This window comes from Podarcis cretensis, assembly GCF_951804945.1.
Source record: "Podarcis cretensis genome assembly, chromosome: 9".
Classification (NCBI taxonomy): domain Eukaryota; kingdom Metazoa; phylum Chordata; class Lepidosauria; order Squamata; family Lacertidae; genus Podarcis; species Podarcis cretensis.
Window position 1 is genome coordinate 62,438,051 of NC_137178.1, and position 24,438 is coordinate 62,462,488.

The following is a 24,438-nucleotide window of genomic DNA, read 5'->3' on the forward strand; positions in this document are numbered from 1 at the left end:
ATACCCTCCTCACTTCATTATAAAAATAAGTTTCAGATAATGAATTAATGCTGCCATTAAAGGAGACATGACTGTTAAAGTATACAATGCTGTATTGAGGCAGTGTGATTTGAGGGAATAAACAGAGGAATGATTAGTATGGTGAACCTCCATCCAAGATACCTCCCAGCATGGTATATGGGTCAGGGAGAGGTCATGATGTGACTGATTGTGACTCAACTTAAGAGGAAAATGTCAGTTACAATGACCTAATTGCTTTTATTAACGGATATATGTTAAAGGATGTGAGATTTAATTGTGTCATTTAGTAACAAGGATCTGTTATTAGTTGGTTATATTGGTACTGCTAAATCAATGTATTCTAATTTTGATGTTATATTTAGCAATAGCCACAACCAGAAAGTACAAATGCACATGCTAGATTTGATGAGTTCTATCATCATGGAAGGAGATGGAGTTACTCAAGAACTATTGGACTCAATTCTTATCAACCTCATCCCTGCCCACAAGGTTTGCAAAGTAAAAAACAACAACAACCCTCTCCCCACTCAGTAGCATAGCTTTACTTCTGTGTCCATTTCGATGTTTTGTCCAGAGAACTGCAAAAGTTGCTTGTTCCCTCCCTCCTTTGTCTTTCCTTGTTCCCTCTGTGCATATACCTTGTTGCTGCTTCCTTAATTCTGGATGTAGAGGTACTCAGTTGATTCATAGGAGAGATGCTGGGGCTGAGCAATTATAGTGTGCTGATTTGGAGAAGCCCAAGGTACATCTGCCCTCTGCTTTTCTTCCTGTAGACTGCATACAACATCTCTCCTGGGACCCAACAGATCTGTTCAAGATTCAGTTTAGGTTAGGTGCTGGGTAATGCTTGGCTCCATGGGAACAGAATGGGGGAAGTCATTAAATGGGAAGCTAGGTAGAGAAGAAGGCAGTTTTCTCCAACCTAGTGCCCTCCAGATGGTTTGGACTGCAGTTCCCATCACCTTCCTGTCATGCCCAATTAAACTGGGATGGTGGGAGATGTAGTTCACAACATCTAGTGGGCAGCTTGGAAACAGCTGTCCTAGGAACTTGCCATGTTTTAATCTTGGGTGTGTGCGGTTGACAACTTGTGAACCAATAGGGTTGCCAGATAAAATAATTGCTTCAACTCAAAGATGTGAATTAGAAAATGTGTCATATTGCTCTCTAATTGAAAGTGCAGATAATGGATTTAAGACTATTTTGAGTATATAAAAAAAACAGCGGGGCGGGGGAAGTGAAGGCGTATGTGAATGTGAGGATCACTCCATTCTGGGAGAAAGAATATGTATCAACAGAACCCCTGTCTTGCTTTATATGGGATATATATCTGTTCTCCCTTACACCAGTCATTTATGTATTTTTTATTTCGGCATCAAGGCAAATATTAACCTTAATAAGATTAATATTATGAGCTATATGCTCATTATATAGTACCTTTCACATTTAAAATGTTTTGCTTTAAAGATAAGTTGCTATATAAAACTTTAAGTGACATATTTTAGCTAATTAGAAGTATGTATGAGACATTTGTATAAGAGGGAGTTTTTAGAACCTTTGGTTTATTTTCTGCTCAAACTGATCCATTTCTGTAGAATGAATAGTACTATTTAATGCTGCTCACTAACAAATAGTTTGATTTTTCCTTTTAATTTCCCCCCTCTGTATTCTAGAACCTTAATAAACAGGCATTTGATCTTTCAAAAGTCCTGTTGAAAAGGACGGTCCAGACCATTGAGCCATGCATTGCCAATGTAAGTAATAAATGCATCAACATACCATTAACTGCTACCCTCTTAACTGCTTTGATATATCACTGTTTTGTTTGATTGAATCAATTTAAACCATCAGAATAGGAATTTTCCTTTCCCCTTTTCTTTCTGAGTTAGGACAGCAGCCACAATCCTTTTCTGTGTCTACCCAGCTATGGAATCGCAGTGGATAATGTGGCTCTGCTACTCTCAGTGCAAATGCTATTCTCCCTCTCCTTATTTCAGTCAGAGAAGACAAATCCTACAATCGTGTTGTTGACGGATATATAGCATATGGAATTGTGGTGCTGTTGCTAGTATTGATATGCTGTATTTGCATATTGAGGGAAACAGGGCAGCATTGTGGTGGCTGAACATTGGACTTTTTTCTCCTGGTAGGAGACAGAGAATTTGACATGGGGCTTTGCCTGGTTGCTTGTAGGCAATTGCTACTTTCCACAGGCTGCCAGGCAAGTTCCTGATTAGAAGACACTCAGCAAATAATATTGATGAAGCACAGACAGAGAATGAGTCATGTCCATGTGGGCATAGAATTATGTGAATGTCTCCTGCTGGAACACTGCTTATGCTGATAGTGAGTTCTATAGAAGTCTGAGCTTTTAGTTGAAAGCTGGTTTTAAACATTGGAATCTGCATAGCAGTTGTGCCCTAAAATTAATGCGCTTAAGTAGGATTTGTTGCAACCTACTCCGGTTCCTTCCTGCAGCTCTGGGCAGGCAATCTCAGTGGCTTTTGTTGTGTCCTTGAACATGCCCCCCTACCCTGTAGCCTGCCATAGTACAAGAAGGTGGAAGCTCACCTTGTGACATGCTCTGGAGGCATGTTTCACTGTTACAGAGTCCCCCTGAAGCTCTGCTAGATGTCAGACATTGGACTTTGCCTGCCCTTCCTTCAGTTTGTGGGACAAACAAGATTGGTGGCAAGCACAAATACTTACCTACAAAAACCAGCCAAAATTTGTGGATCTCTATTCATAAACTTTTTTTTTTAAAAAAGCACCTTATTAATAATATCTTTTTTTCCTAGTTTTTTAACCAGGTCTTGGTACTAGGAAAGTCTTCTGTAAGTGACTTGTCAGAGCATATATTTGATCTAATTCAGGAGCTTTTTGCTGTTGATCCTAATTTATTGCTGTCCGTCATGCCACAGCTTGAGTTCAAACTGAAGGTAAGTGAAATTAGTTATTTAATATTTACATATGTGGAGGTCCCCAGCATGAGGCTGTGACAACAGTTTAGGTTCCAAAAAACCAAGCAACTAGATCCACCTGTTTAGTGGTGCTTTGGGCTCATGTTTCTGAAACAGTAGCTTCGCATGCTCTTTGGCTTTAAGATGGCATTGCATAATACAGAGAGCGAGCTCTTCATAGGAGTCTGTGAGCTGGAATACTTGTTTGTATTGCTTTGGTTTTTCAAAAGGCAAGAATCCAATAGTTGAATAACATGACTTTGATTTTTGTATATTTGTTTCGTTTTGATAGTATTTAATTCCAATTCTGTTTTTTGTTGTCTTCAAACTGTAGAGCAACGATGGAGAGGAACGTTTAGCTGTTGTTCGCCTTTTAGCTAAGCTATTTGGTTCTAAGGATTCTGACCTCGCAACACAGAACCGTCCGCTTTGGCAGTGCTTTCTTGGCCGGTGAGAAAACATACAAACGTGTTTTTAATTGTTCTTGTCTCAAAGCAGCTCTCTTCCTACCATTCATCTCTTTTTTTAAAAAAATCTGTAATGATTTTCATATGGTCATGGCTATCCGCTACATATTGTTAGACCTACTTCTATTTTCAGATAGGACTGGAGTTCACATCTTGAAGCAAAGCTCAGTTTAGGTCTTGCCTAATAGTATACAGTGGTACCTCAGTTTACAAACTTAATCCATTCCGGAAGTCCATTCTTAAACCGAAACCATTCTTAAACTGAGGCACGCTTTCCCTTATGAGGCCTCCTGCCGGCAGTGCCCTTCCACCGTTTGGATTCCGTTCTTAGATAGGTAAAGTTTGCAAACTGGGATACTACTTCCGCTTTTACGGAGTTCATAAACCGAATCGTTCGTAAACAGTGCTGTTTTTAAACCAAGGTACCACTGTATTCCCTGCTGCCTTTATATGCTGTAACAGTATACGGTTTCCCTGGAATAACTATGTACACTACATACAAGTAGTAGCATTTATGTTTTTGATAGTTATATATAGCACAGGTGGCTACGGGCCAACTTTTAAAGGTGAGGTGCACCAACAAGCAAATCCCTTTGAAGACCATTGGGTTTAAACTGCACGTGCAAATAGAAAACTTAAGCTGATCAATAACAGTAGCAAACCATGCTTGCCAAGGAACAATCAGGAGCACACTTTAACTTCCTGATTGCTTCTTTGCAGCCACATCTGGCATACATAGGAAATCAGCTGTGAGGGTGGATGGGTGTGGTTTGAGAAAAATGGGCAGAGGTTCTTCACTACTATGTAAACTAGTTAGTTAGGTTCTGCTCTTCCATAAAGGGTTAGGCGAATGACAATACATTTAGCTGTTTCAATGTAACCTTATATGCATTTTATTGCATTTTTATTCAAAGGATTACTGTACTTTTTTGTCCTACTTGTTTTGAGTTTGCTTTGCCTTATCGTGTGTCAGGATGTGTTGCACTCTGAAATGATGGAGTTTATGAAAACATGCTAAGTTTATTTGTCTATTATAATTGTAAATTAATTTCCCCTTCTCCAGATTTAACGATATCCATGTTCCTGTGAGATTAGAAAGCGTGAAATTTGCAAGCCATTGTTTAATGAACCATCCAGATTTAGCAAAAGACCTCACTGGTAAGATCTCTTATCTCCTAGATTAGATTCATTAGACAGAAGAGCATGAAGATAATAGCTCATGTACATAACATGGTGGCATGACAAATACTAACATAATTATAATATATATAAATGTTTGACTTGATTATGTTTTTAATCAGTTGAAGGATTAAAAGGATTGTTCAAGGCAAATTTTCAAATAGAATTGGAGCTGGTGTGATGGTTCTGATATTTTGCATATTCAACATACAAAATGGAGTAGCTTATCATATCTAATATTCTTGCAATTTTTAGTTTACCATAGCAGGCCTTTCATTAAGTGGAATCTGTGACTTTCCTCTGTTCAGTTGCTTTCCTAATTGAAGTTATAATATTAATCTCTCCCCAAACTCATGTGTTTACAATTGTAGGCTAAGGATAGGTATTTAGTATTCCTAATTTGTTGTTCTTTGATTGCAACCAAGCCAGAAGCATAAAACTGACAATGTTTTCTTTTTGTATTAGAGTACTTAAAGGTTAGGTCACATGATCCAGAAGAAGCCATTCGACATGATGTCATTGTTACAATAATAACAGCTGGCAAGAGGGACCTCTCTTTAGTCAATGACCAGTTACTTGGCTTTGTCAGAGAGAGAACACTGGACAAGAGGGTAAGATGAAAGGAATGCTATAATGTTAAAACTCATAGGGCGACAACCAGTGTCACATGAGTGGATTTCTGCTTGTGCAATAGGACCTCACCTTCCGCTCCTCTGAAGTTCCTTGTATTCCCCCAGAATCTACGCTAGAGGATCAGGGGAACTTCTAGAGCAGGTGTTGGGGCTGTACCAGGAACCACAGGGGGTGAAGGGAATTCTCATGTGGAAGTGGAAATCCTATAACAGAATAAAACTGTGAAAATGTAGCAGTTTCATGCTTCATAGTTGTATGGATATTTTAAGTTTTTTCATTGCATGTTGCATCACAACAACAGGCAAAAACCAGTTACTGAAATGCTCATTCAACTTTCAGAATCCCTTTTTACTCCAGGCTGAGACTGTGATCCTGCATGCTGAAAAAGTGTAACAGCAACATGTCCTGTCTAAATGCTATATTATCTGCATCACATCAGGACTTGTTCTTACTATCATCACATTGACAGTTTTCAAAGTAAAAGTGATTGCTGACCTGTTGTGACATTTAAGCTGTCAAATGCCAGTTTCTGTTCTCAGTATTTAATTATTTAGAATTATTTAGACATTTTAGATTTATTTTAGAATTATTTCAGAATCATTTTAGAATTATTTTAGAATTATTTAGACATTTTAGACAAAAGATTGTATTAGTCCTGTCTCCTTTCTTCAAAGTAATCAAAACTGAACAGGGCTACTTTTGTGGATAGTGTTCTTGTCTGGCTTTTGTTTTGGGAAAAGTAAAATGTTTATGGATTTCTATGGTCCTGCAGGCTGTGAAAAAGAAGAAAAACCATAATGATGGTTCTTCCACAGCAAGTTACATTTTAGATATTTCAGAAACATTCTAGTCAATGGAAAACATACAGGGAAATTCAAACTAAAGCTACCAAGTTGTGGTGTATAATATCAGAGGCAGAATACATTTCACAAACATCTTACAATCCATGAGATTCTGTAACCACAAATATTGGGGGGTTTTCGGTGATCTAGCAAAGACACAAAAATCCCATTTCTCATATAGCATACAAAAAACAGTATCCTGCATCACTGTTTTGCCAGATATGAAACAATAGTTGCTGTGTCACCTGATAGTAAACAGAAATTCATTGTTTAAAATTTGTTTAAAAATAGTATTAAGAATTAGGAAAAGAATTAGGAAAATGTTTAAACACATTCACCTAGTAAAAAACTCCAAAATCTCTTAGAGCCACTATTATATCCATAACAAGGGCGGAGATAAAAATAGGGGACTGATGAAAGAAAAACAGTTAAATTTTTTTTAAAAAAATAAAGGTTCCAAAATATTCTCCAAAGGGTAATTACAAACCACCCCACTTTGAACAGATCAAGGGCACTCATTAAATAAGAAAAAGAGAGTATGTAATCCTGTAAACCTAAAAATGCTTTCTTTTTTCCCCTTTTAAGTGGCGAGTAAGAAAAGAAGCAATGATGGGTCTCGCCCAGCTATACAAGAAATACTGTCTTCATGCCGAAGCTGGAAAAGATGCAGCAGAGAAAGTGAGCTGGATAAAGGATAAACTTTTGCACATATATTATCAGAATAGCATTGATGACAAGTAAGTCAGTGTTAAGCCATTTCCTCGAGTGGTACAATATCCAATTTATTTATCTAAACCTATTTCTCTTTCCATACAGTGAATTACAAATCACATCACAATGTAAAACAATGCACAAATCCAATAAAAGTACCTGTAAAAACATCACAAAAGTATTAACCAAGAGCAGCCAAGACCTTTACTAATGATCAGGGAAATCCAGGGTAAATAAGCCTTTAACTGGTGGCAAAAGTACTCCAAAATAACTGCTGTTCCAAAGAAACATAAATAAAATTTTCCATGGCTCAATTTGGCCAGCATTGAGCTATTGCTGAACAATAGTTTGGGTAATTGGTAAACTCTATAGGCTTACATATTCCTTTCTCCATTCTATGGTTTGAGATGATGGTAATTTGCTAGGACACTTGAATTGAGCAAACTATAGTCATCACTAACTATGAGTTGCTTCAAAACCATAGATCACGGGTGTCAAACACAAGGCCCGCGGGCTGAATCCGGCCCTCCAGACCTCGTCATGTGGCCCGTGTAGCCGCTGCCGGCCGCCAGCCTTCACCTTTTATTCTCTTTTTTTTTTTGACACAAGAAAGCCGCCTCTTCAGTGCATGCGCAGCAGCCTACAAGCCAGAGAATGTCTGCCCTCTAGCAGCACCAGCCGTTTTACACAGGAAACCTCCACTTTACATGCATTCCTACAGATACAACCGGCCCTTTGAGGGTGACCAAACTGCTGATGCGGCCCCCGATGAATTTGAGTTTGACACCCCTGCCATAGATCAAAACCAGTTTGGTGATAATTGTTCTAAATGGTTTCCAAAGGGAGAGCTGCAGAATACTAGCATGCGACAAGAAACACCCTGGTGCAGGCATTCCTATGCAGCATAGATTAATTTTGTCTGCATACAAACAATTATATAATGGGGGGGGGGGTTTGGTTGGTTGGTTGGTTGGTTGGTTATTTATTTATTAAATTTCTATACTGTCCTTCGTCTGAGGATCACAGGGCAGTTTACAGTATCAAAACACAAAATTACATAACATAGTAGCACACACAAACGCTACTTGCCCCTAAAGATTAAAAGGCCATAAGATTTTTAAATAGCCAAAGGCCTGGGAGAAGAAAAATGTTTTTGCCTGGTGCTTAAAGATATGTAACAAAGGATAGATACAGTAGCATTCTTCCCTAATGCATGTTTGTGATACATTGTCGTAAGATTCCTTTTTAAAAATGGAATTTTAGTCTCTTGGCAATTTCTGTTGAATCTGTATTTTCATAAAGGAAAAGTGTGTGCCTTCTTTACTTTGTCCTTTTTTAAGATGTTTTCAGGGCATCTCACTGTTGAATTTGCCGTTAGATGAGAGAAGTGTATTTGTTTTCTCCAGATGAACTACAGGGGCTAGTTAATTCCTTTACCTTAATAATGAGGATTCCCATTACTAATATTAATTTTATAATTAATAATAGTAAGGGGTATTCTACAGTCTTTCAAGCAGATGCAATATTTTCTTTGGTTTAGATCCTGAGAAGTGTTGGTAGAAGGGGGTTGCCAGAAGGTGATTTATCTTTCCCCCTCCCCCACCAGTCAGTTTGCTGAAAATCCTTGCTTGAGGGTTGCAAGGGCCTCACTCTTATCAAAGAGTGAGCTGTAACATGGTGGGGGAGAGGGGCTGCTGAAAACTGGGAGAGGCTCCCTCCATGAGCTCATACTTGCGGAAAGTGACTCCACCCCCCTCAGCCCCTCCCCATTCAGCAGGCTCCCCCAACTCTTGACAGAGGTTTTTGGAGGAACTGCCAAGGGAGATCCACCCAAACCTGCTTGTTTTGAGATAGCAGATAATGTGGAAATGAGAGGATGATGTCCTGGTATACATAGGCTTATGCTCATAATTCGAAAGTATGAGTATTTTGGAAAATACAAAATCTGTCAACTTATTTTCCTTTGCAGATTATTGGTGGAGAAAATCTTTGCTCAGTATCTTGTTCCACATAACTTGGAAACAGAAGAGCGGATGAAGTGCTTATATTATTTGTATGCTAGCTTAGACCCAAATGCTGTTAAGTGAGTATCCTTCTACACAGGGAAGTTCTCAGTGCACTTTAGCAGTCGCTTTAAACACACAGTATGTAGGAGATTCAAAAACAAAATGCCTCACTGTTCAGAATACTACATATTAGTTGACCTGTTAAGATGAGCAAACTTGTTTAAGCAATTTGCTGAACTGGGTGTCTACTAGGAGTGTACACTGGCCATAAGATTCAATTTGCAGCAATATCTGTTGCTTTGGGAAGCAGCCCTATCTGTTTCAGGTGCTCTCTGCGTCTTTGCAATTGATCTCATTATTCAGGACAGAATTAAATCGCCATTATGTGGGATCATAACACAACTTTAACTTGATTTTCTATTCTTAGAAGAGGATGAAATTTGCAAGCATAGCAGGTCCTCCAGAGTGGACTAAGTCTGTCCTGATCATAGACAGAAAGCTCCTGTAGCTTGCTTATTATTTTTTTAGAACAAAGAAAAAGGGCAGACTTCACTGATATGGGGTAGATACAGTGGAAATCATAGGGAAGAGGGTAGTAGAAAAATAGCATAAATCCCTAGAATAGACTGGGGGGGGGTTGTCCTCCTAGCCAACAAAATGAAGATTTATCCCATTTTCCACACACCCCCTTCCTCTTATTACTTAGACAGTACTCCAGTCTGCTTGAGTTTGTTTCTCAGGAAGAAAGAAAGGATACATGATTGTACATTTTTTGACTGTCAAGGCCACAGAAGCTTAGGGAGTTCCTGTTCCACCTCATGATATATTCTTAACAGCATAAACCGACTCAGAAACATGAGGACCTTCCCTGAATCACCTCAGTTTTCCTCATAGTTCATAGTATGCACTGAGCCAATGTTCACTCCTAGTATCTTGTCAATAGTTGTATTTTATTCAAGGTTAGCTTTTTTATTTGGATTTTAAGACATGGTATTTTGAAATTACTAGTTGAATAAAGAGCTCAATGAATTTTGTGTGTGTGTCCCTGTGTGCATGCATGTGCAGGCACACACTGATTAAAAACCAACTGAAAGGTGGGAAGGCATCTAGATCTTCATATACACATAATATATGTTCAGCCTTGTTGCTGGAGAAGTTATTGAGAGCAGGATATTGGGCCAACAAGAGATAATGTGATAGAAGAACAGTCAGCTTGGGACTCAATGTTGTATTTTTGGAATCACACTGGTTTTTCAGATTTTAACACATTTGTCATTTCTTTTATGCTTAGGGCACTGAATGAAATGTGGAAATGCCAGAACATGCTTAGGAGTCACGTGCGGGAGTTACTAGATTTGCACAAGCAACCCACTGTACGGTTTTCACAATAACTTAATTGCCTCGTTTTACATTTAATGCTTTGTAACACATCTGCATATATTTTAGAATTAATATATTAAATGATGGTTTTAAACTTAATTTCAAATTCTCCCCCCCTTTTTTTTTAATTTCAAATGCTAATACTGCCTTTTTCTTAGTTCAGAACTTAGTAATCAGTATCTTAATAGAACTTTAAAGCAAGGGATCCACTCTTGCTCAGAAATATTTGTTGTCAATCCTTTACAATCAGTGACTTCTTGCATTAAAATTTTCTAATGTTCCTGAAAGAACAAACTAGAAGCAACATTTAATAGACTAAATCAGAATAATACATTACTAAATAATATTTAGCATTTTCCTTTGGGTTTTTTGAGGAAAAGACAAAAGTATGTCTTTTTGGTAATTTACACTGCAATCCAAACTCCTGATCTGCTGGCTTGGGGGCAGTGGGATAGAGCAAATGTGTTCTTCTGCGCAGCCCAACACTATTGTCCTGGTACCACTCCTCTGGTGTAGATCTTCCCATTCCTGTCATTGGCATGATTCCTACGTATGGTAGTCCACAGAAAGCCCAAAACGGGGGAGAGAGAGGCTGAGCGGGCCTAGGACTCACTGGATCCCAATTCAGTTTCACTGTAGTCACTTGACAGCATTCAGTCCAAATTTGTGCCCACTCAGAATGCCAGCCCTGGCCAGTGTGACTGGTAGGGCTGTGGATGTGGTGGTGACTATGCTGCTCCATCAAATTCTACTGCTACCTGCTTTTAGGTTAGGACTGCTTTGTTGTTGGAAATCAGCTTTTATGGGATAGCAAAATGCTAAATATTTATTTGTTTATTATTTTATTTGATGATCATGTATTTGTAATCTTGTACCCATTTACCAAGGGACGCGGGTGGCGCTGTGGCTTAAACCACAGTGCCTAGGACTTGCCGATCAGAAGGTCGGCAGTTCGAATCCCCGCAACGGGGTGAGCTCCCATTGCTCAATCCCTGCTCCTGCCAACCTAGCAGTTTGAAAGCACATCAAAGTGCAAGTAGATAAATAGGTACCACTCTGCCGGGAAGGTAAACGGCATTTCCATGTGTTGCTCTGGTTTGCCAGAAGCGGCTTAGTCATGCTGGCCACATGACCCTGAAGCGAGATGAGCGCTGCAACCCCAGAGTCGATCACAACTGGACCTAATGGTCAGGGGTCCCCCTTTACCTTTACCCATTTACCAAAGTGGGATAGGGGGAGAGAAGAGAGATTCTACAACAGTAGAAGACACTCTTGTATACGAAACTTTCTGTATAAATGCTTATTCTGAACTTCTCTTTTCAGTCAGAAGCAAACAGTGCTGCTATGTTTGGAAAGCTGATGACCATAGCAAGTAAGATCTGTAGATGAGTATGATTACATTGTTGTTGTTTTTTCAGTACAACTAAAGCTGCTACTATAAACTACCTTTTTGAATTTCAATTCTATAGAAAATCTTCCTGATCCTGGGAAGGCACAAGACTTTGTGAAAAAGTTCAATCAAGTTCTTGGTGATGATGAGAAGCTTCGTTCTCAGCTTGAACTATTAATCAGTCCTACCTGCTCCTGTAAGCAAGCAGATGTCTGTGTGGTAAGAACCAGGTTTTTACTATTGTTTCCAGTATAGATAGGCTATGTTTCTTTTATGCATTTCTGAACAGGAATACCACAATAAAAATATGGGGCTTTGACATGGTAGGAAGGGTCAGAAAGATGAGCCAAGAAGTCAGGGATGCTCCTGATAATGGAAAATCCTTAGGAAGTGTATATACACATGCCTGGGTACTCCTAAATGTTTACCCACAAGCAAGTTTTACTGGCTTGGTTCACACAAAATATTAAACTGTTGTTTAAAATAAGCAATAGTTTAAATAAGTGCACACTTTGCTTTTCCTCCACTCCTAAGAAGGCCCCTATTCTGGTGAGAAGAAAGTACCGTATTTTTCCGTGTATAAGACACCCCCATGTATAAGACACCCCCTACTTTTGGGGACCCCAAATTTAGAAAATGGGAATATGCACTATCCGCGTATAAGACGCCCCCATATTTTTAACCTTATTTTAAAATAAGAAAACCTAATCTTATACACGGAAAAGTATGGTACTTTTATCTGTCTGCTGCTGCTTCACTGCATACCCCAGTGTGGCACAGTTAAAATAAAGGTGATCTGCCCAGCTCAGTCACTTGTGTCTCAGTAACACACCAGGTCAACCACCATGATAAAATCTTGCTGTCTTGCTGTGGACAGGAAATTTATGGAGGACAGGTAACTTTAATTTGGGCTGACCTGTCAATGATCACCACACCACCGGAGCAGAGGATTCACTGACATTCTCTCCCAAGTTCTGAAAGCTGAGACATAGTCCAAAAAGGGTGATACTTTAATATAACTTTTGCCCCTTCTTCCAGCCATTAGTGGGGGGTGGGAAACCCCCACAAAAAAATTAGTAATTCATGCTTGAAGGTTGTACCTAGTTCACACATTTAATTAAGGCTAGAAGAAATTTAGCTCTGTTTAGCAGTATTTGAGCTATGGAGCTTGTGTGGCTTTTGTTTTTGTTTCTGTTCGTTTGTTTGACTCATTCGGAGTATTGCTTGTACAAATTTATTGCAGATTTGTCATAACTTAATCCTTTTATTTTATTCAGAGGGAGATTGCACGGAAACTTGCTAATCCTAAACAGCCAACCAATCCTTTCCTGGAGATGGTAAAATTTCTTTTGGAAAGAATTGCCCCTGTACACATTGACTCAGAAGCCATCAGGTAAGCTTGACTGACAGCTGTCCCATCTTAGTGGTTTTGCAAGGCAGCTCTTTACTGTTGCTAATATGAGTTTCTTTTGAAATCTGACTTATACACTTAAAAGTAGTTAGGAATGAGTTTAAATGAATTAATAAAAAATAAGATTTGCTTTTAAAAATAAAATGGAATATTGAACAAAGGTGAAGGTATGTTGAAAATTTTATTGAAATAAGAATATTTCAATAATAGTCTATATTATTGTGAAAATAAGCAATATTCAGAAGAAAACTGGAATATTAGACTGACTTGGTTACGTAGATAAGTCTTTTTTTTTTTACAAAGAAATAGTAGATTGAATGTGTGTATAATATGTAAGCTGTAAGTGTATATTTAAGCTCCCTCCCCCCATTTTTTTCTTAGTGCATTAGTAAAGCTGATGAATAAATCAATAGAAGGGACAGCTGATGATGAAGAGGAGGGTGTAAGCCCCGATACAGCTATTCGTTCAGGGCTTGAACTTCTCAAGGTACTGTCTGTAAAATTACTTGTTTAGTAATACTTCTAAATTCACTACACTGCAGTCCATTTCAGTATTCTTTGGAAGAGTCAGTGCTGCTTCTTGACATTTAAAACCTTTCTTCAAATGCTGACATTCACTTGAAGAAACCTATGGAATGGGCCAGCTACAATCCCTTTTAATCTATTTGTACATTGCAATAATGCAGTGAATTTTAGATGTATGTTGTCCTAGGTATTAGCACAATAAATTGCATTGTGTGTAGAAGGATTAGATCGGGGTTGCCAGCCTTTTTTTGGATGAGTGGTCACAGTTCAAATTTTGAGAAAGTGCTGTGGGCTTGGACAAAATGCCCTGGGGGCACTGAACAATTCTCATGGATGTCAAGGTGGCTGTGGCACAACACAAAATTAGACAAAATATAATGAGTAAAATATAAGCAGTATAGCAGCTTTATAAGGTAAGAAAAGAACACCATGGAAGTGTGGATGGGAAGTCAATCGATATGAGAGATTTATTCTGATGGTTGTTTAAAAGAATTTGTAAAATTTGAAAAGCTAATACAAAAAAGTTATTAAAAATAATAAACTCTGAAAGTCAAGAATTGGGACTTCCACAAGACAATCTTAGTGTTTCCCACCCCTTCCTTTGAGGCAAGCACAAAGGGAAATGAATCTATATTTAGATTTATACCCTGCCCTACTCCCAGATATTCAGGATTCATTCATGAATATGTTTTTCTAATTTGTTTTGATATGTGTCCATAGGTTCTGTCTTTCACGCATCCTACCTCGTTCCACTCTGCAGAGACGTATGAATCTCTCCTGCAGTGCCTCAGGATGGAAGATGATAAAGTAGCAGAGGCAGCCATTCAGATATTCAGAAACACTGGGCACAAAATAGAAACTGATCTGCCCCAGATACGATCGTGAGTGCATTTCTTCAAATACCATAAATGCATTTGGTACTGTCTTATCTTTCAGCTTTTTGATATTAGACAATCTTTTTCTTGCTGGTGCAAATACGTATAACCTCATTGCCCATTACTATTGCATCCCTTAATTCAGAGGTTTTCAACCTTTTTGAGTCCACGGCTCCCTTGACCAACTGCATTCTTTCTGCGGCACCCATCTGAGGCTCAGGAGCCCAGTTATGTCACCCCTTGCCTGCAGAAATGGCAGCCTCTCACCCTGTTTCGAACATCCTCCTTGTGGAGTGTTCCCTCAGCCTCTTCTCCCCTCCTCTCTCCTTGGGAGTCCTCTGGGCAGCCACTGCGGCCACCCCTGGTCTCTGAGCTGCCCATCCTGCCCCAAAAGAGATGTCTTCCAGAGGTACCATTTACCTGTGGAGCTTATAGCCAGGGCTTTGGCTTTAAGCAAGCTGAGAGGGCATCAGAGGAGGGAGGGAGGGAAAGAAAAAGGGGCAGAGGCCAGTGTTGCCCATGGCACCCCTGACCATCATTCAAGGCACCCCAGGGTGTCACGGCACACTGGTTGAAAACCACTGCCTTGATTTGTAGTTAGATTTTTTGCCGGGTTGGGAAGAGCGGTGAACCTTGGTGCTCATGTATGTCTTAAGACCATAAAAGAGCCATGCTTGGATCTCTCTAATCTAGCATCCTGTTTCATATGGGAGATGGTGGGGGTTGTCAACGACCAATGTATTTGAACTACCTTTCCACCTAAGAACGTGTGCTCTTAATTTAATTTTATATGTTTCAAAAAAATCTTGCATTGACTTCCTGCAAACATTACAGGAATTTATTTTTGGTATAATTTTTTTTGTGCTAACTCTATACAGAACCCTTATTCCTATTTTGCATCAGAAAGCAAAGAGAGGAACACCTCACCAAGCAAAACAAGCTGTCCACTGTATACACGCCATATTTTCAAATAAAGAAGTTCAGCTTGCACAGATTTTTGAGGTAGGTTTGTCTGACTTGTTAAAAGCCATGAAAGGATGGAATCACAATTATCAGACCTTTTGAAATTATTCTAACAACCCAGGCTTTTCAAGGAATATATAACACTTCAAGAAGTGGTCAGGGCCCACTAGTAGTTAGCAACATTTTACTTCCATTAGAAGTATTAGAAAATTAACTAATGCTTTATTTGATTGGCTGAAGGACTGAAAGTTAAGGGCACATTTGTCAATGTATTGAAACTATTTTTGTTTTGGTGTGTTACTGTATCAGGAATGTTGATCGCACCAGTATTTAACTTTGTTTCTATTTAAATAAACTTGTATATAATACATTCAGTTAAAGGCACGTAATTGATAGCTGATAAACATCGCTTGAAAAGTGGTGGTTTCACTTGGTAAGTTCAAGTTGCAACAACACTTCAAGCCTGCCATTATTCCTCACCTCTATAGTGTCTTGATGGAATGGAAGAATTCTTCATACCAGCATGCCCTTTTGACACCTGGTGATAGAAAGAACTTTACAACATAAGAAGAGCCCTGCTGGATCAGCCCAAGGCTCATATAGTCCATCACTCTGTTGTCACAGGGATTTAATTGAGAAGCCCATAAGCAGGATCTGAGTGCACCAGTGCTCTCCTCACTTGCAATTTCTAGCCAGATAGATAGATAGATTGATAGATAATTACCATACTGCCTCCAACAGCAAAAGCAGAACATAGCCTTTATGACTAGTAGCCATCAATAGCCGTATCCTCCCCGAATTCGTCATATCCTGCAAGTCTTTCTACTCACTTAGAACTGGTTCAAATGTGTTTTCCTCTTTGAATATCAAACCATTCTGATGTTATGAATTCTAGAAAGTTCAGTTTATCTACTTACACCTTTACTCATGAATTTGACTATTGAAGACAAAGTAGGGAAAAGACCATGCCAAACCCATTCCTCAGTTTCAGTACTGTGCTTTGTTTAGTTTTAGGGTTTTAACAGGAAGTATACAAATTGTGTACTTAGCTGCTTGCCAAGTGTGATGGGATAATGAGCTGCTTGTGCGTAAAAGCTGAATCCCTCAGAGCTTTGCCAAGGTTTCAAAGCTCTGCCTTTACGGGAGCCCTCAAAGCATGACTCCCTCAATCGCTGGCAGAATCTGTCAGTGGGCGTTTCCGGAATTTGTGCCAACATAAGAGTTCCTCAAAGGACACTCTCCTTCGGGATTCTCGGCGTGACAGCTTCCTGCGAGGGGTGGGTGTACCCAGAGGAGGTCCTGAAACTTCCCCGCTGTTCTCACTGGAAGTCTCCTGGAGCCATCCCTCTGACTGAGTTTCTCCATGAACTCTCTCTCTCCCCCTGCTGGTTCCTTCCTCTGCATCCGAGGGTCTCCTAGCCTCCGTGAGCCCCTCCACCACCTGACTCTCCGATGGCAGTTCCCTGACACCAAGCAAGCAAAGCCTTTGGTTTAATGAAGTTTAATGTGCATGTTCTAGATGTTATAATGCAATGTTGCCCCTATAACCGTTCCCAAAGGATGCAGGAAAGATGATCAAGCCCAATAATTTGATACTGGGCACTGAGGAACCATAACACAACTTAGTATGTATGTTAACATATAATTCTCCATTTGCAACATGACTCCCAGCTTGACCCCTGCACCCATTTTAAAGGGGCAAGAAAAGCTGCAATTCACTGTAATACAATGTCATAGTGAAACTCGGCATATATATTTATGACACACTGCTCTGATTAACCTCCAACTCCACATTCATGCCCAAGGGGCAAAAGTAAGATGCAAAGTGGAATGTGAATTGAGCCTTCCCAAACTGTTCGCTTACCTCGAGTGATGTGTGCCTGCTTGCGCAACTGTACTTCCAGTTTCTTTAATCTCCCCCTGAAGCCCCTTGCACCCTCCAATCTGTTCCAGGTGGGCGGGACAGACGAAGGAGAAGCCCCACGGTATGAGCAAATGCCCACTTCTATTACATTGGACCATATCCCATGTCTTTATCATACCCTTCCTCCAAGGAGCTCATTGGATATGAACTCTTCTACCCAATTGCAGATGGTGTAGCATAAAGCGCTTCTGAAAATAAGATGGATATAGGGAACAAGTTGCTCTCTTGGTGTAGAGTGCTTAAGGTATTTGATTTTTAATATATTGGTTCATACCAGTATATTAAATTGAGTAAGAAACTGAGCTTGTACTGCATATTGGGTCTTCTTGAGATATATATTTGTAACAGAACTATACAGGTTAGTATTTTTTTTTTGGAAGTGCGTTAATGTGCAATAATTCTCTCTCCTCCTCCAGCCTCTAAGTAGAAGTTTGAATGCTGATGTTCCAGAGCAACTTATAACACCATTAGTTTCTTTGGGTCACATTTCCATGTTGGCACCAGACCAGTTTGCATCACCAATGAAATCCGTAGTTGCAAATTTCATTGTAAAAGATCTCCTGATGAATGACAGGGTAAGGCTCAGAGCGATATAATGACTTTATGGTGAGAATGAAGAATGTTATGTAAATATCTGATGCTGTATGAGCTTGCAAGATGAAGGCAAAATATATTAAAATTCTCTTTTAAATTTCTTTTGTCCTTTTTTAAAAATTGCTATCAATCATGCATAAATCTTTGCAGTCTACAGGTGAGAAAAATGGGAAATTGTGGTCCCCCGATGAAGAGGTTTCTCCAGAAGTTCTAGCAAAGGTACATTAGTTTCTTACCTTTAACTGTAAGGCATAGCAATTTCTCACAAAAATGTACAACAGTATTAAATCTATTTGTCAATATAAACATAAACAGTATAGCTTGGCCTTTGTAACGTATCAGCCTTCAAAGAAATTCAGTTTCAATATGTCTGGTCGTACAAGTACTTTGCTCTGTATTTGCTGATAAATGGTTGTTTCATTAAACGCTCTTCGAAGTTGGTGTGGAATTAATTTGTTACAAATGCCTACCTAATCTCTGTTCAGCTAATACACATGAAATGATATATTTGCTTCTTGCCTTATAATGAAATAGCTTTTAAAAAAATTCTTATTGTTACTTTTATGTTATGTAAATGAAAATGGAACAAAGTAAGTAAATGAATAAATGCTTAGAATCTAGACAACCATCTCCTAAAACTAAAGTTAGAAGGCTTTATGGTCTTCAAAATGGAATTACCTGTCTTAAGTAACAAGTTCACATTTTTTCAGTTGTTTCTACAGTACATGAATACATACATTCAAATATATGATAAAGCAAATTGAAAGAAAATGTGAGAAGCGTGTTGCAAAAGTATTAATCTTCCTTTTTTCCAATCCGATTTTTGTGTTATGTCTTGGCACAGAAATCACCAACCCAGTGCCATTGGGCACCAAGTTAGTGACCCTTGTGTATGGGGTTGGGAGGGATTTTTAAAAATTGCAAGCGCTTCCTTCACCCTTGGTGGGGCATTTCTGAATGTGTGGGTGCTCAAGTATGCTGTACATGTGTGATTGAGAGAGATGCACTTGGCTTGGGAGGGGTGGGGGGGAATGTGGGAGGGAGAGAAGGGATGGGTTTATGTGTAGCCTAAGATATTTGTGGTGTGTATGTGTGAGAGGGAGGGATATATGCATGTGTGGTTTGTTTGTATGTTGTGGTCTGAGAAAGAGAGAGGGAGATGCGCATTGAAGAGAGGGAGAGATGCATGTGTTCCTGTGGTCTGTAGGTGTGTATGCTGAGTTTGAAAGAATAAATGAGTGGTGTAGCCACCTTGTGTCGTCCCCCCCCCCCCCCCGATACTCAGGCTCCCTTCTGTTACTAGTCAGCAACAGGATCATTGTCTCTGTGTGTGGAAAATATTGTGTCACCTCCAGAGTCAGAACCAGGAAGACATAGCTGACATCCCACAGCAAGCATGAGCTTGTCCAAGTGGGATGAGGGAAGTAGCAGTGACCATACTCTCTCTAATTTTGTTTTATGCCGTAGCAGTCGTGTTGTTCTGACTTACGGCAGCCATTTTGTCACTGGCACCCACAGTATTTTCTCAAAGTTAGAAATGGACCCACTGGTCCAGAAAGGTTGGTGACCATTGTTTAACATGAAATTCACACAGGTTTTTTTCTATTCTGAAATTGAATGTTAATACACTTTTCAGTCATTATATTTCAATAGAGGAGGCTTTCAAATCATAGGCAGTGAACTAAAATATACTTAGTAATGCTGTTAGAAGTATCAATGACTTGATTTTATCTGCTAATAGGTGCAAGCAATTAAACTTCTAGTACGTTGGCTTTTGGGTATGAAGAATAACCAGTCAAAATCTGCAAATTCAACACTCCGGTTACTATCAGCTATGTTGGTCAGTGAAGGAGACTTGACAGAACAGAAGAGAATTAGGTAAGACTTCCCCCAAATTTTCACTGATAACAGTTCATATTTATGTCCCGATCCATCAAGTTGCATAGAAGCAAGAGCTGTGTATATAGAATTTATTGTGGTGGATGATGAAGCCCCTGGATTGGGTAATTCCCTCATCACGTGATGAATGCAGGAGCACAGAATTGTGGTAAAGGTAAAGGTACCCCTGCCCGTACGGGCCAGTCTTGACAGACTCTGGGGTTGTGCGCCCATCTCACTTAAGAGGCCAGGGGCCAGCGCTGTCCGGAGACACTTCCGGGTCACGTGGCCAGCGTGACATCGCTGCTCTGGCGAGCCAGAGCCGCACACGGAAACACCGTTTACCTTCCCGCTGGTAAGCGGTCCCTATTTATCTACTTGCACCCGGAGGTGCTTTCGAACTGCTAGGCAGGCTTAAATTAGTTTTCAGACTCGTCAAGCAGCAATAATCAATGTACATACCTAGAAAAGAGTGCCTGGCGTGCTCTGGTCCATGGGGTCACGAAGAGTCGGACACGACTAAACGACTAAACAACAACCTAGAAAAGAAATCTGATGACATGCCCCCAAAATAAATAATGTAACTCTTTAAACAGAAGAACAAAGGGAACCCTTAAATAAAGCCTTGGCAGCAGCCTTAAATTAGCACAACTGCAGACCACAGCTGGGAGGGTTGCAGTGTCTTCATCGTCCACCTTATAAATCTACTCTTCAGTTAAGACCAATTGTTCTTTCCCTTATTAGATCTGAAAGAGAGGACACAAAACATTTATTTTGTTTGTTTGTTTTTAACATTTTCTAGTGTTCCAGACATACAAATAAACATACATATAGTGTTTCCATTTTAAATTCATGGAGTATTTTTTCACATTTCGTTTACATTCTGGATGAGTCACGTGTCCTATGCATTGTGCAGTTGGGGGAAGAGAGAGAGCTGGGGGGTAATGATCTTTGGTTCTATTGCATAGTGTTTGTGCAGGGGTTTTGTGCCAGCATCACATGGGTAGGTCCTTTATTTATATACTTTTATATAGTTTTCTCATCTATGTTGCAGTGTGTGTAAAATTTACATGGTAATGTTTACAGCATAGTGACCAGGAAGTTAGTTACTCAGCTAGAAGTTATGACATTTCCATGAAATTCTAGAAGTTTCATACTGCTTATGCATCTTTAGACACAAGGTTGTCTTCTGAGAGACAGGGATGATTGTCTTCTCTTGTATGCAGCAAATCTGATATGTCCCGTCTACGTCTGGCTGCTGGCAGTGCCATAATGAAGCTTGCACAGGAGCCCTGTTATCACGAAATTATTACCCCAGAGCAATTCCAACTCTGTGCATTGGTCATTAACGTAAGTAATTGTCTTTGAAGAGCTGTGAGAGGAACAATTAATTAAGGTAGGGCACATTCCCTATCATAAAGCTACTGTTTAGTCTAAGATTACCTGTCTTTCTTTCCTTAAACCAGAGCTTTCCGAAATGTGTGTCATGACACATTAGTGTGTCGGCTGCAGTGTGTCATGTGAACACTCCCTGCACTTCTCTCGGGACTGGAAAGGGGTTAGTTTAACCTCCAGTTTGCTTGTAAAACTGAATTACTGTGTTGAGAAATGAGACATGTCTAAAAAGTGTGTCACCAACGTGAAAAGTTTGGAAAGCTCTGCCTTAAACTTTGCAGATACTGCAAGCATATTTTACTGTTTCACAGAATTGTTTCTGTTGACACCCATATGGTTTGCTTAGTTGCTAAGTTGCACTTGTCCTATTCTTTTCCTCTCTTGCAGGATGAATGTTACCAGGTGAGGCAGATATTTGCTCAGAAGCTGCATAAAGCACTGGTAAAATTACTGCTCCCATTGGAGTACATGGCAATATTTGCATTGTGTGCCAAAGACCCCGTAAAAGAAAGGAGAGCGCATGCAAGACAGTGCTTACTTAAAAATATAAGTATACGGCGAGAGTACATTAAACAGAACCCCATGGCCAATGGTTAGTAAATTTGCTTGCAAGCAAAATTGTATCTTGTGGCATTTTTATTTCAAATTCTGTTTTTTGGTTGTGGTTGAAGAATATAGTAGTTGTGTTCATATATGCTCTGAGAGGTCATTCCTTAAATCTTCCAATAATCACACAATTGAATTAGCTTCACAATATTTTTGTAAAATGTGTTACAGCTATATTGCTTACTTGCATAATAGCAAAATAGCAAAATCTCTGGTGTTGGCTATGTGTCTTTACATTATGCTTAGAACATGTTTATATTATGTTATTCCAGAAAAGCTGCTATCCCTGCTGCCTGAATATGTGGTACCATACATGATTCACTTGCTGGCCCATGATCCAGATTTTACAAAACCTCAAGATGTTGATCAGCTTCGTGATATCAAAGAGTATGTGTCATTCTGTATTGGATATTTGAAAAATACTAATTTAGATGTTGGATAGATACAGCCCCCAAACTTCCATTTCGCAGTTCTACCAAAGAGAACAATGCCCATTTTTTACTGTAAACTTCACAATTGTTACTATTTGTTACATTTGTATATCACCCTTCATCCGAAGATCATAGGGCAGTTCACAACACAAATTTAGGATTTCCTCAGGAACGCTTAAGAACATTCATTTTGGTGGCTCTTCTTCACACAGTGCATTTTGTTAAATCCATATATGCTACTCCTCTAAGTTGCTCAGAATGTTGTTTAGGTATGATTCAAAGGCAGTCTGCCATCCAAGCAGCTTACTGGACCAGACCTGCCTGTTTTCCACAGTAGATAGAACCGCATCATGTGCCCTCAATGCATTCTGAAGAAAGTGTTAGCACCTGAAAAATTATATGACAGGAGGCTTGAGCACACTGTTGTTGCTGGATGGAGACTGGTTTCCATGATGGCTACCCTTTTTGGATAATCATGGTTGTTAATTTGGGGGTGGGGGGGTTGGTTTTCAAATTACCAGGCTCTGCAAATTTGAGAGGATTCTGCTTACTAAGCTTCCAGGTCATGTTTCCCAAAGCTTCAAACCCTGCCCCCGCATTCCTTCTCCCAGCTTCTCCCCAACTTCTAAGGACTTCTTCCTGTGGCTTGCAATTCCCTCCTTTTGCCCTAATTTGGGTGGGCAGGGATGGTCAAATTTCTAGTTTATTGTATTGCTAAAATGATGCATTGTGGGATACCGGGACATAACATTTCGAGCTGGAAGGGGAGGTGTTTTAGACTCAAGTATGCTTTCTTTCTGGGGAATGTTGTTAGCGCTGTTACATGCAACTCATAGCATTGGGGTGTTTTGATTTCATTAGGTGCCTTTGGTTCATGCTGGAAGTCTTAATGACAAAAAACGAAAACAACAGCCATGCCTTCATGAAAAAGATGACAGAAAGTATCAGACTTACACGGGATGGACAGTCTCCAGATGAGCCAAAAGCCAATGAAGTAAGAAATGTGGTGGAAAGAGATTGGTTTTGAAGTCAGTTTTTGAACAAGATGGACAGAATGCTTCAGAACAAGCAATAAGCCAGAATCTCATTTCTCTCCAGAGAGAATTTTAGTTGTAAGCATTTTGTGTTAGCAATCTCATCTTTACAGAGCGAAAAAGTTAATCCAGCAGAATGTAGTTGTCATCAAGCAAGCAAAATCTTGTTTTCTTTGTTGTTCCTCCTCCTCTTTGCCACCTTGAATGTTTGTTTTGTGATCGCAAAAAAAGCCAACCACCACAAAATTCCCACAGAAGGGAAAGCCCTGGATCTCCTCTTACTTGGGGCCCTTCTCTGAGCACTTGGCACAAATAAGAGTCCCCCCCCCCCACACTTCATATGGCAGCAGTTTGCTGATCTATTTCACTGGCTAGGATATGGTCCAGCCACAGCACAGGTGCTAAATCAGCTACATTAGCTAATGTTATGGGCCGAATCTGGGATCAAATGAGAGGAGTGACTTTTCCCCTCTAACCTGCTCATAGGCCATAAAGGGAGGCCTTGTTAGGGGCTTCACATTGCAGTCTCTGAATTTCCCACCTAAGTTTCAGTATTTTCTTACCTTGCTATGGGCAAAGGTTAGCCACCGGTTAACAGAGTTGGGAAGAAGCTTTTGCTGCCAGTGAGGGAGTGGTGTTACCTCCCTCATATGTGTCGTTTATTGTAGAGTTCTGTATTTCATGCTCCGGTGACAAGAACAGCCCAGAAGATCAGTTCCATGCCATTTTGGCTTGAGATTCCTGCTAGCCTCTCCAGTGTTCTTTCAGCATGTGGGTTGAGTGGTGGTATCAGTCACCACTTGGACTGTTGGATGGATCCTTGCCCCACATCACACCAAATTCTGCTAGCTGTAATTAAATATGGACAGATCAAGTCTAAATCAGTCTATATCAATGTTGAATATGTTTATTCATAAGTCCATCCTGTCCCACTTCCATGTTTATCTGAAAATCAACACGAAAAATTCATATTTCATTACATATCTTCTTATAAAATACCATTTCATCTCTATGTACTCATTTCTAAGCATATATTACCTGAAATACTCATTGTTAATATATTTTGATAGGGGTATTTTGAGCAAAGAGCTGTCACAGAATTTGGAGAAGTGCAAAATACAAAGGATAATTTTGTGCCGATCTGCACATTAGTTCAGGAGGTGTGGATTGGATCACAGAAATCACATTTCTCAAATATAACTAGCTGTAATCA

The 24,438-nt window shown here is 39.7% G+C and overlaps 1 protein-coding gene across 1 annotated transcript in view; it reads left to right on the plus strand.

The window, feature by feature from the left end:
* The window catches only part of PDS5A (PDS5 cohesin associated factor A), a 53,001-nt gene that overhangs the window by 17,540 nt on the left and 11,023 nt on the right, over window positions 1-24,438 (plus strand). Inside the window, 22 exon segments of the mRNA XM_079990401.1 lie at window positions 384-510; window positions 1,695-1,775; window positions 2,820-2,960; window positions 3,316-3,431; window positions 4,512-4,606; window positions 5,093-5,238; window positions 6,688-6,839; window positions 8,783-8,896; window positions 10,111-10,192; window positions 11,523-11,571; window positions 11,669-11,808; window positions 12,867-12,982; window positions 13,382-13,487; window positions 14,246-14,406; window positions 15,279-15,402; window positions 17,704-17,862; window positions 18,032-18,100; window positions 19,623-19,759; window positions 20,986-21,109; window positions 21,542-21,746; window positions 22,033-22,147; window positions 23,053-23,185. Of these exon segments, the coding sequence (XP_079846527.1) occupies window positions 384-510; window positions 1,695-1,775; window positions 2,820-2,960; window positions 3,316-3,431; window positions 4,512-4,606; window positions 5,093-5,238; window positions 6,688-6,839; window positions 8,783-8,896; window positions 10,111-10,192; window positions 11,523-11,571; window positions 11,669-11,808; window positions 12,867-12,982; window positions 13,382-13,487; window positions 14,246-14,406; window positions 15,279-15,402; window positions 17,704-17,862; window positions 18,032-18,100; window positions 19,623-19,759; window positions 20,986-21,109; window positions 21,542-21,746; window positions 22,033-22,147; window positions 23,053-23,185 (2,692 nt within the window).